We start from the raw sequence: 12,590 nt of genomic DNA, 5'->3' as shown, positions 1-12,590 counted from the left end.
TGCAACAGAGCCCCCTTTTGTTCCTGGCTCAGGGTCTTAGATCTCCACCTAAGGACAGTAGCAGACACAAAAACATAGCTCAGAGCAAAGAGACATCCAGAAAGCCTCAATGTCCTATCCGGCAGCCCTGTGCTGCTCTGGTGGCCTCAGCCTCAATGAAATGTCCTTAATCTGTGGTTCTAGTCATTTTTCTGTCAATGCCTGCTTGGCCCCCATCTGCTCCCTGCATCATGTTGCCGTGACAACTGTGGAAGGCATAGGGAACAGCAAGAAGCTGCATCCTGTACAGGTGAGTGGAGCGGTGGATGTTAAGCTGGACCATTTTACAGGGAGGCCCAGGGCCGAGGCCGCAGCTTTGTTCTGGATTGTTGGGAGAAACTTCACTACCCCTGACCCAAATCTCTTCTAGATGCTCAAGGTAGAGAGAGCAGGTACCCAAACCCAAAGCTTCCTTACCATTGGGACCAGGATGACAAGCATGGTCCCCAGGGGAACAGCAACAGCATAGGCCTCCTGACTCTAGTGTCCAGGGCCGTCCTCTCTCCAGACCTGGGAAGACAGAGAAGGACAATGCCTTGTTTTTTAGTATATCTACAGTCTCCTCAATTCCAGATGTCCATGACTCCCAACAATAAGCCTGTGTACTTCCTGTTGTGTGAAGGGGTAATCCCAGTTGCACCACTCACCTCCCATCTTTGGACAACACAAATGTTGATTCGTCAATTCACACAGCTGCTGCAAAATGCCGGACAGAGGCAACTCGAGAATGGAAGAACTTACTTTAGTTCACAGTTTGAGGGGACTCATTGCCATGGTATGGAAGTCATAGTGATAGACGCTTGAGGCAGCTAGGCATATTGCATCCACAGTTAGGAAGCAGAGAGCAGTGGAGTGCTCACATCCAGCTACGTTTCCCCCTTTTATTCAGTCCTGGATTCAGCCATTTCTCCACCTTGACACAATCTAGATAAGCCCCCATAGTAAAACTTAATCTAGATAATTTCTCGCAGGATACACCCAGAGGATTGTTTCCTAGTTTAACGTTATTGACCTACAATCAATATTAATCACCACAAATATGGACTGCCAGATCTTTACCCTCTTGAGAGTAAAGGATAAGAGAATAGAGAGGGCTGGGCATATGACTCAGTTGACGGAGTGCTTGCCTAGCATGCATGAAGCTGTGGGTTGGTTCTTCAGCACCATATGGTGTAGGTATGGCCCTCTGCCCACTTGTAATCCTAGCCCTTGGAAGGAGGCAGGAGAATCAGAAGTTATACACAGCTACAGCAATTTTAAGGGACAGGCATACAGGGCTATAAATATCTCACTGGAGTTTTCTTCCTGTGGAACTGGACCTCTTGACAATGGGTGGAAGGAAAGAATAGTGGAGGAGACCATGTACAAATACTTTAAAAAATTAATTTATTATAATTTATTCAGATTACATCCAGAATGTTATCCCCTCAATTGTGTCTTCCCTTTCCCACCCTCCCTCCCTCTTCTACCCTATTCCCCTTGCCTAGACCTCTGACAGAAGGGGACCTCCTCCCCCACCGTATGGCCACAGCCTATCAGGTCTCATCCAGATAGCCTGCTTCCCCAGGTTTTGAAGAGAGAATTTGGATGCTCTTTGGCCATGTAGAAACAAGTGGGAAGAGAAAATAGTGGCAGTTTTTTTCCATTGGGGTAACTGAGGCAAGGGATTTTTGGAAAATTGCAATCAGAGACAGTTAAAAAAACCCAGGCATTACTACTCTGTTGACCACTCGAGGAGACACGTCTTTCAGGAGGTCACACCTTCCTTGGTTAGTCTCCTTCCCTGACACCAGGCACTGGTGCCGCCCGATGAGCAAACAGGCTTTGTTCCATAGGAGAAGGAACATGTAAGCCAGTCTGTGACATCAGAACAGGGTGAGGGTAGCATTGCTTCATCTCTGTAGCTTTATTTCTCAGTCAGGAAAAGGGGACACCCCTAAACCTGCCCAACCTGCGAGAAGCAGGAGCTTACTTTGAGCCTGCCATTTTCTTTGTTGTGTAACAAAAAATGAGTAGTTTGAACACAGGGGTATGTGCCCTTCCTTCCAACAGTACAAACTCTTAGCCTTGGTGTTCTTATTTTATCTTCATATAAGCAACAAGAGATTCTACTTTGTTTTTTTTCTTGCTTTCTTGCTTCCCCTTTCTCCTTGTCTTACTCCCACTGGCATCATGTGCTGACTCAGCCACAGACTGCTATAGTACCCAGGATTTGGCCTCGGCCCCACCCTTCTCTGTTCTCACACTCTGCCTAGGTACGTTTAATACTCATTACCTGCAAGTGGTGCACACGTTTCAGCTTCAGTCTCCGTTCAGAAGTTAGACTCATTCCGAACTGCCTGCTTGATATCACTGCATAAGTGGCTAATCACGACCTTATTAAAACAAACTATTTTCCCCATAACATCTACCAGGCTTTGCTCTATCCGAGCCAATGGCAAAACAATCTAGTTTTCACGATAAGAATGTAGGAGTAATCTTTGAATCTCTCATATATTCTCTCTTCTACGACACCTCCCCCATCTGATTTTGCTTTTGGTCCATGCCATTATCTCTCTTTGGCTGGCTGTACCATATCTCAAAGCCCCATGTCTCTGCTTGTAGAATGCAATTTCCATCCAGTGGTCCAGAGTGATTAATATATATACACCATGAATGACATCACTGCTGGTGGAACTCTCCTAAGGCTGTCCAGTGCACAGAGACGGTTCTGTATCCTGTCTTGGCTTGTGAGGAGCTGTTTTCCCAGCCAAGGTGTTTAGCACCAGCAGGTTCCGCCTGTATTCTCTCAGCCTCTCTGGCACACCAAGCTCGCTCTGTGTTGAGCCTTCTTGCTGACAGCTTTCTTTCCCTGATCTGAACTGTGCTGTTGAAGCCAGACTCAAAAATCTTTTCTAGAATGGCCTTTTCTGAGGAGGCTAAGCGGATGCCAGGCATTCTGGGGCATCTCATCTTGTACCAGTGCTCTACACAGCACTGGCCGCCACATAGAATTGTTCTTATTCCATTTTTTATTGGTATCACCCATGACAGCGTGGGCTTCATGAAATCTCTCCTCATCTCTCTTCTCTACTTATAGGATCTTTCCATGCCTAGTGCATACTAGGCTCTTAGTCTGTGTTCACAAAGTTAATATATAACATTGATAAAGATGTTTAATATCCTGTCAGCTTTACTTAGGCACCAAGAGAGATTCCCAAGACACATAAAAAGAATTTGGATGAGGAAAGAGACCTTGTGTGGGATTTTTGTTACACCCTGTGCATAGGGTAAAACTCAGTTTAGCTCCTGTCCCAGCTCTCATGCCCTCACTGTGCTTTGAGGGTACCTTCTCTTAACAACCCAGGAATGTGGTGGTGGCGGGTTGGAACAGGAGCCCCTCAGGAGTGGTCCTTGAAGCTCACTGCAGGCTCGTATAGCTAAAGGAACAAGCACAGTGCTTCTATGTAAGACACGTGAACCTGGGTACATTCCTAAATTCCCTGAGGTAGAACAGTCGTGTTCTCTGAAGGGACTTGTCCATGAGTGGCTGACACTGACAGATGTCTACAGAACGCTACCTAGAATGTCAGGAGTTTAAGGTGCCTGTAATCCAAGCTACTTAGGAAGCTAGGGTAAAAGGAAATCAAGTTCAAGGCCTGCCTGCGCTGAACAGTGAGACACCGTCACAAACAAACCCTAGGGAAAGGTCTGCAGATGGAGACCCTGTCTCAAATGTTCAAGGCCCAAGACCAACCTCTAGTAGACAAACAGAAAGAAATGGAGGAATAAAGAAAGAAAAAAAGATAGAAAGAGTCTTATAGGAGTTTCCTCTTTAAATCCTTAGCTATAAGTAGCAGGATGGTCCCAGTCATGAAGACGAGGGGCCTGCGTTCAGATAGGCTTGTTGGCCCACTGGTGACCCCACAGCTTTAAGTGAATTGTGAAGGAGCTAGTGGGGGAGGGGCGGTTCCCTGATAACATGAGCATATGTTATGTGTCTTTTTTAAAGGAAAGAATTGCCAGAAGCCATGGTTCCCAGTGTGGGTTCTGTACCCCTGGCATTGTCATGAGCATGTACACACTGCTCCGAAACCAGCCTGAGCCTACCATCGAGGAGATTGAGAATGCCTTCCAAGGTGTGGACCTTCAGGGACCGCCCAGGGAGTGGGATGGTGCATGGGTCCTGAACAAGTCAACACGTGACAGTCAAGAATGGGCTGGGAATGCCGGGTGTGGCTCTTTGGAAAGGCTCTGGCTACAGAAACATTGTGGCCAAGAACTGCTGGGAAGTTATTTTTCTCCTGGTTTTCTGAGTGGGTCTCTGCATCCTGGGATGTCCACATCCTACCCTTCATGGGGCAGCCTTGTCCCGGGACAACTAGCATAGAGGAGCACTGGTGTTTGGGAAACTGCCTAGAGCAGTGGTTCTCAACCTTCCTGACATTGCAACCCTTTAGTACAGTTTTTCATGTTGTTAGTGGCACCCCTCCCCGCCCAACATAAGGTTATTTTTGTAGCTACTCCATAACTGTGATTTTGTTATGATTATGAATCATAATGTAAATATGCTTGGAGACAGACTTTTCAAAAGAGGTCACGATCCACAGTTGACAGCCGCTGGTGCAGCGTCTCCTAAGACTTTCTTTCACGTGCTCATCAGAATGGGCGTTGTCAGGGTGATTGCCACTCAGGAGGAAGGCTGACTAGATGCTTAGCCACAGCCGTTGTTGGCTTCCTGTGACTGGATCGGAATTCTCTAGGGGACTGAATCCAGAAGGTTCCCCATCCATTCAGCACCTTTGTTGGTCACCTCGTCAAACCTCTTTTGAGTCCCATGTTATGCAGTTTCTGAAGTATAAGGGATAAAAGACGGGAGGCCCCTCCTGCAGGGAACCCCACTCTGAAGATGAAGGGTACTGGTAATATAGATTGAGAAGCTCACTGAGAAGGCTATCAAGACCCTGGGAAGGCCTGGATATGCTTGGTCTGGGCATTCTGGGAGGACATCAGGATGGGCGTTTTGAGGACAAAAACCATAACCAGGGACAGGACCTTTTAGGTGGCAGACACAGAATGCCAAAGGTCAACCACATGCAGCAAGGACACAAGCTCCTTGTCACCTGGGGAGAGAGCGATGACATTGCAACTTTCCCCTTGGCCTGCAGGAAACCTTTGCCGCTGCACAGGCTACAGACCCATCCTCCAGGGATTCCGGACCTTCGCCAAGGTAAGTGGGGCCCAGGAACAGGAGTGCCTGCCCTTAAAGCAGGAACCTGGGGGGAGCACAATTGGGAAGGATGCCAAGGGCCTCAGGTCTACAGGGAAGAAAAGTGTGAGGCATGCCAGTGAGTGAGTCTTCCCACTAGGGACACGTGCTAGGGCAAGCAGATGCTGCAGCAGCCTTCTTATCCCTGGTGTGGGATTTCCTGCTGGGAAGGCTTGCAGCTCAGATTCCTGAGAAGGTACACACTACCCAACTGCTACTTCCCACCGTGCCTCCAGGCTTTGGCCACTTTCCCTGGTGATTGGCAGGCTCCGCCTGCACAGGTGCTGGATGTGGTCTTTAACAGCATCCCTGCCTGGCTCAGCCTCCTGTCCCTCCTCCTTCTCTCTTAGCTGCTGTCACAGTTGGCACTCTGCTGGCCTCGTGAAGCCGATAATTAGATCTCCAGACAGTTTGTGATCCCCTGCGGAGTTCATAAACCTTTAGTCTGAAACCATAGCTGAGGTGTGTGGTCACTGGTGGTGTAAACACAGACACACGCCTAGCGTGTGGTAAGGATAGAGTGCTTGCCTCTCTTCTCTTGGCTTATCCGCACCAGTTTTTACTTGACTCCTCAACTGGGTTAAGGGAATCCTGGCTTCACTGAAACCTTCTCATCATGGTTTGATGGTGGGTCCACAGGGGAGTTAGATGCAGGAGAGACTCCCTTACCTTTAGGGCAGGCACATCAGGAGAAAGCGTTGGGGTTTACCTAACTCGGGAAGGCTGAGTGAAGGTGGAGATGGTGCCTCATAAAGACAGGGGACGCCACACTGAAACTGATCATGAAGTAAGAGGTATGCAATTAACTAGAAATGATAGTGATGACAGATTCAGAGTCTGGAATTATAACACCTAGTGTTCTATAAAATTAAGCACTTTTTAAAAACTGAAAAGTACTTGGGATTTTTACAAAATTAGTACTTCTTGCTGCTGCTGCTGCTGCTGCTGCTCCAGGTGAAGAATGGAAGGGTTGTGCAGTGGGGATCAACGGTGGGAATGACAAACAAGGCTTCCTTGTGAGGTGGTGTGTCTTGAGTCCTGCCAGAGGGTATCTACCGTGGAGTAAGGAAATTCTTGTTATAGAGCAAAGTGACCTGAAGGGAGGAAGTGCAAGACAGTTCAGGGATGCATTGTGGATAGCAATCTGGTGTTCTCAACTTGGTTCTGTGGTTCTGTGTATGTGGGGTATGTGTGTGTGTGTGTGTGCATGCATGCACATGTGTGCACATGTATATATGAGAGAGAGAGAGAGAGAGAGAGAGAGAGAGAGAGAGAGAGAGAGAGAGAGAGGTATTCCTGGACAAGTAGATAGTCTTTAAACAAAGAAGGAAGCCCAGAACCAAAGTACTCAGGACTCAGCAACTTGCTATTTCATGTGTCCTGCAACACAATGCCCATGTATTGAGCAGAGAAAATAATCTACTAAGCAAAATGAGGAGGCTGCAGAATATACTAATGTTTTGCAAGAAAACTAAAAACAAACAAACAAACAAAACACATACACACACAGGCATGCACGCAAGCATGTACACACGCATGGGCCCGTGTGCGTGCACGCACACACACACACACGCGGAACAGATTGCTGAGAGCGGTCGCCTGTCCTTGCTGAGAGCTTCTATGTCTATAATGACTGGTCAAAAATAAGTCTTTAAGAGGAGCACACAAATGATCAGACATTTAAAAACCTAAGTACCTCTTGCAGAGCTTTTAGGACAATACCTAGTATAATTTAGGGATTCAACAAGTGGTACTTTAAGTGACAGCGCTGACAAATTCGTCCCCTTATCTGCCATATGGTTTTCATTAATTGCCTAGGCTTCTCTGAGAAACAAGGATTATTTGTCTTGTCTCCGTAGACCCCTCTTAGGAGTCTGCTCAAAGATGTACACTCTAACTAGCCCTGAGAGTGCGTCAGAAGATGTCAACCGCTCTCCCCTTCCCCAGGTCTCATTGAGGTGGTGCACGACTGCACCATGGAGGACTCTACCGTCTCAAGCCAGCTTTTGCAGGGTTGAGCTGAGAGCTCTAAGCCTGACACCGAGCAAGCATGCAGAAGTGCCTTCTTGTTCCTCCCTGGAGGCCCCCAGGGTTCTTAATTAGAGCTGGTTTCCTTTTGTGCCTGGCTGCAGTGAGCTGGGTTTTCCTATTTTCTCACACACAGCACATCACTACTGAAGCCCTGGCAGAGTCTGCCTGAGCTGGGCACATGGCTGACATTGAGAAGGATGGCATCCATCTAGCAGAGAGGAAGGGAGTGGGGCAGGCCACTGGGACAGGCAGACGTGGGATTTCTGCTTCCCTCTCTGGTGTGTGAGGAGCCTAGAATGTTTCACTCTGTGGAAAGCTGGACAACGGAAAGGACGTTAGTGGAAAGACAGGAGGACAGGATGAGCAATCACAGGCCTGAGAAGGAACATATGAAAGGGAAGGGGAAAATGTCATAGTTACAGCATAGTCTCAAAAAATTATTTTAAGAAAGAGAAACATATAAATGTTGTGTCAGAGCCTCTCCTTCTGAGGTCGTGTCATATCAGAGCCGACGCTCCTAGGAAGATGACCATTTCTCCACCTCAGCCTCCTCCAGCCACTTTGACTGCAGAAAGGCCCTTGTGGAGGCAGAGTCACTAATCCCAGGGCTAAAAGGCGCTTCTCCTTGACACCGAGACACTGTGAAATACATATTGGCAAGAGGTCCTTCTTTTCACTGCAACATATCTTGCTTACCAACGGAAAAAAAAAATCACAAGGCAGGAACAAAGGCAAATGTGGTGTGAAGAGACTGACCGTACGGCGGAACTGGAATTAATATGACATAAGTGTTGGAATGGTCAAATCATGAGTTTTAAAAAATGATATAATTAATATGCTGAACATCTTAATGGAAAAATAGATGTGCAGTGACAGGGAGATACTGTAAGCAGAGTGATAGGAAATCCATAAAGGAATGGTAGGGAAATACTAGTCAAAGCCCCTGTAATAAATGCAGAATGTCCTTGGTGGGCTTATTTGTGAACCTGATGTGGCTCAGGAAAGCATTTTGGAGACTGAGGATATGCAAATGCAGACTTCCGGAGCCAATGAACAAAGAGTAGGGGGAATAAAAAGCCAGAAGACCAAAAGCTCAGGATCCAAACAAGTGTAACATGCATATGAGGGGTACTAGAAGAAGCAGAAAGCAGCAACTGTGGATGGGAATTTCCCCAAGTGAATGTTAGACTCCAAACCTCAGAACCAGGAATCTCAGAGAACACCAAGGTGGATCAGTGCCAAAAACAAGAGTCTGACAAGATAAACAAAATAAGATAAATAAGCCAATAAGAACCAACCCAAACCAGCAACAACCTGATCCCCACAACACTCACTCCAAGATGTGTTAAAGTCAAGCTTCAGAAAAGGAAGATTAAAGAAGCAGTCCTTTAAAGAGTCCAGCATTACCACCTCATCTGTAGAGACACATGGCTAAGGATCATGTTTGCCTTGTAAGGAGCCACACAAGCAAGAAGAGAACGGAGTGGTATGCTAAAAAGCTCCCGGAGTCTGGGGGGAACATGTTCTTCAAAACTAAAGCAGAAAGCAAGGCACGATGGCTCACGTCTGTAATCTCAGTGCTCAGGAGGCAGGAGGATCTCTCCAAGTTTGAAGCCAGGCTACATAGTGACTCTAATTAGTGGATCAATGAAAGACTGGTGCTTTAAGAAGACATACATTTTTTAAAAAAGCATCAGTTGGAACGGGGTCACTAAGCAAAGACAGCTTACCAGGGCTGCACCACTGAGAAATATGGCTCCCCTTTGCCCAGCAGCCATTAGCTGCCTATAGTTCCTCAGGGAAACAGGGGCTTTGAGACTGATGCTGGGTCCAGTCTAGTGCGGGTCACATCTGGGCCACTCCTGCTGTGAGTTCTCGAGTGCACGCTTCAAAGACACAGAGATTCCTAGCATGTATGCAACTAAGAGCAGAGCACCGCAAAAAGAAATTCTAAGATAAATCTTGAAATTCCTTAAGCTGAATAAACTTTAAATTTAGAGAACTGAGAAACAGAGGATTCTAATGTTTTAAGTGGGTAGCTCATCACTATTCCATTGGAAATGGCCATATCCTGCAAATAGAAAGCAAGCAGGGCATAGGTGAATTCAACAGCACCATCAGTTGGCTGCATGTAACTTGAAGTTTTTTTTATATCACCACAACCAGTAATGACGGAGACAACGCTTTTCTCATGCTCACGCGGAGCCTTCGCAGAGATAGATCACATTCTGGACTATAGAACAAATAAAAATATAATAGCAGTTACACAGTGTCTGTTTTGAGACTAGAGTCAGATTAAACTAGAAACTGACAACAGAAAGTAGAGAGCTGGAAAAATTCTAAAAAATGCTTTCTGTGAGATTAAACAATACACTTCCAAATCACACACGGGGCAAAGAAGAAATCCCCAAATAAATTTAAACGTGTTTTGAACTGAATAAAATTGAAAATATATTTTGCCAAATTGCCTAAGGGAAAATTTATAGCAGGGAATGTAAATACTAGGAGAGAAAAAAGGATCTAAAAATCGATAAAATAGGCTTCCACCGTAGGAAAATTTTAAAAAAGCAAATTAAATCCAAAAGAAGCAGAAGAAAAGAAACAATATTTAGAGCATAAAGTTGACAAAATCGAATGCAGGAATTCTGCAGGGAAAAATGAACAAAACAAAATCTAGTTCTTAAAAAAAAAATCAATGAAAGCAATAAGCTTTGAGTCAAGCTATCCAAGGAATGATGATACAGATTACTCATATCAAAATGAAAAAAAAAAGGCAATGACTATGGGATAATAAACACTGAATGGATAATAAAGGAGACTTAGAAAAAAATCTCTAGACCATTCCTGCCATGGATGCTTCTAGGAACTCCAGAAGAGGAATGCTGCACATCAGTTAGACCGTTATGTATCGTTTTCACGGCACCTTTAGCCTTCGCGATCCTAACATCATGAGCTTGGCTCCAACACTTTCTCGTAGTCTTTACTCCATAGCTCTGGCCCTGCCTGTTGCTGAAGTAGAAGACAGAAATGCACCTGCTCTCATTATTATGCTTGATGCAGATGCATGCACACCCCCCCAAAACAAAACAAACCAAAGCAACAAAATCCCCCGACCAGATGTAGCCTTCCAGGCTTTTCTGACTCAGACTTCAGCCTGGTTTAAAACCTTTGTGATATGAGTCTGAATTTGAGGTTTGATTTCCAGATTACCGACAAACAGTACATAGGGCAGTAAGACAAATGCTTGTTAAATGGGGACAACGATTTCTTTAGAACAAATAATGCACTAATCATGCAGCCTGTGATTAGTCCTTGTCAAGGAAGTGCAGTGACTTACCTTTGCACAAGCATTATCTCTCAGTTTCAGAGTTCTCAGAGTACATGCAATGGGAAGGTGCTGCTCTGTCCAGGGGCGTCCCTTCTGAGATCTGAGATCTTGGCAGCATTTGTCCATTTCTGATGGAATAGCATTGCAGTCTTCACTGAAAATATTTGCCCTTGCACTTTTCTATGTTTAATTTTGTTCAGTTTAAAACATTTAAAAATTATCTTGGATTTTTTTGGACGCCCTACTGTTGCCTGCATTCACATGAAGGCTTTTAAAATTTTGTTTTGGGGCATGGGTTTTTGAGACAGGATCTCTCTATGCAGCCCTGGCTGTCCTGGTACTCACTATGTAGACCGAACTGCCCTTAAACTCACAGAGATCTGTCTGCCTCTGTCTGTCTGTGTACTAGGATGAAAGCATGTGCCACCATGACCAACTTCCAAATCAAAGATTGTGTTTTGTTTTGCTTTCTTGACTTGCCTGTTGTACCTATGGCCTCCCCCTTGGCTTCTGACTGTATTGATTCTCTTGCCTCTGTGTCCTAAGTACTGAGATTACACATGTGGGCAGCTGTGCTCTCTTCTTGCATCTAACTTTTAAATACGAGTTTCAGAGAGTATAGAATTCTAAGTTGGTAGGATTTCTCTCTCTTGGTGTTTTTATTATTTTATCCATCTCTCTTCTTGGTTACCTTATAAAGCAGAGAGCCTGGGAAGGTATGGACAGAAAAGTCACTTCCTCCACCCCGGTAGACCTTGAGTGACTCATTATTATACACCACAATAATTTATAGCACAAATATACCAATGAATTATCAAGTAAATCTGTCTAAGTGGTAATACGCTGATACATTGACCGTTTGGAAACAGTTGCTCATATAATGTATGCCCTTCCTCAAGAAGGCCGGGTGAGCAAGGTGATGTTTTGCTATATGCAAACTCCTCTCACTTCCAGGAAGTCCAAGAAGAAAGCCGAAAGATGTTAAGGGATCACCCTCCCTGCCTAAGCATAGAGAAGGCAGGATGGGAGAGGTCTGTGTGTTTGGAATAGAGCAGGCCTGGTGTGCAGTGACACAGCTGAGATGCCAGAGCGCTCTGCACACAGGGTGTGGACCAGCAAAAGTTTCTGTTGGTCATGCTTACATGTTATCCAAGGCCACACCTCCAACTGCCAAGGCCTTCTGGGAGCTTCTTCAGGCAGAGGTAGAGGGTTGTGGCTCTTTGGAGAAAGGCCAGCATGGAAAGGTGTCTCTGCTGACTCACACAAAGAAGGGCTGTCTGTCCCCAGCTTGCTCCTTTCAGGACCAGGTACCCTAGAAAACTAGGTTCTCTCATGTTTGTTTGTTAGCATTAACTTCATGATTTTGGACTTCTTGAGTTGGATCTGTCAGATAAACACACATTCAGTCACCAACCTCAGTGGTGGGAGACAGCCATCTCTTCTGTATCTGTGCTCTGCCACGGTCCTCCTGAGAGGTCTGAGCAAGCCCTTCCACATAATAATGGGTGACCCATGCTCTTTCTCCAGAGCACAGTCACAGCAAAGAGTGGAGCAGTTAGCTTTCTGGAAAAAAGGCACAATAAGAAAGAGAGGCCACTGGGCACACTGGCTGGCTGCGTCTTTGAGATTGGTGCTGATGTAGCATATCTGTGACAGGGTCTGACAAAGACCCCAGCTGTAGAGACTCCCAGCCTAGCTTCATAAACCTCAGCTGGTCTGAACGTAGCACCTCTCCTGTCTTGTGAGAAGCTGTAGGAAAGTTTCTCTTAGGAGGCTCCCCAGGAAGCAACAGTGAACAAGGAAATGGGTCTAAACATACGTTCTGATAAAGTAGAGCCTAGCTTTTATGGAGAAATTTTCTTGAAAATAAAATTCCCTGTTGCTCCAAGGACTTCCTTAATTCCCGTTACTGAAGTGAGCATCCAGCAGGGACCCTGGCTCTCC

The 12,590-nt window shown here is 45.8% G+C and overlaps 1 protein-coding gene across 2 annotated transcripts in view; it reads left to right on the top strand.

Annotated features, from left to right (window-relative positions):
- The window catches only part of XDH (xanthine dehydrogenase), a 69,859-nt gene that overhangs the window by 12,704 nt on the left and 44,565 nt on the right, over positions 1 to 12,590 (top strand). For both annotated transcript variants that reach the window (XM_084793634.1, XM_084793635.1), the window contains 3 exons: positions 184 to 289; positions 4,031 to 4,157; positions 5,187 to 5,248. In XM_084793634.1, coding sequence (XP_084649760.1) covers positions 184 to 289; positions 4,031 to 4,157; positions 5,187 to 5,248 — 295 coding nt within the window. The remainder of the gene's footprint in view (positions 1 to 183; positions 290 to 4,030; positions 4,158 to 5,186; positions 5,249 to 12,590) is intronic.

The sequence above is a fragment of the Acomys minous genome, assembly GCF_964271855.1.
Source record: "Acomys minous genome assembly, chromosome: 8".
Lineage (NCBI taxonomy): Eukaryota > Metazoa > Chordata > Mammalia > Rodentia > Muridae > Acomys > Acomys minous.
This window is presented reverse-complemented; position numbering and strand designations above follow the sequence as displayed.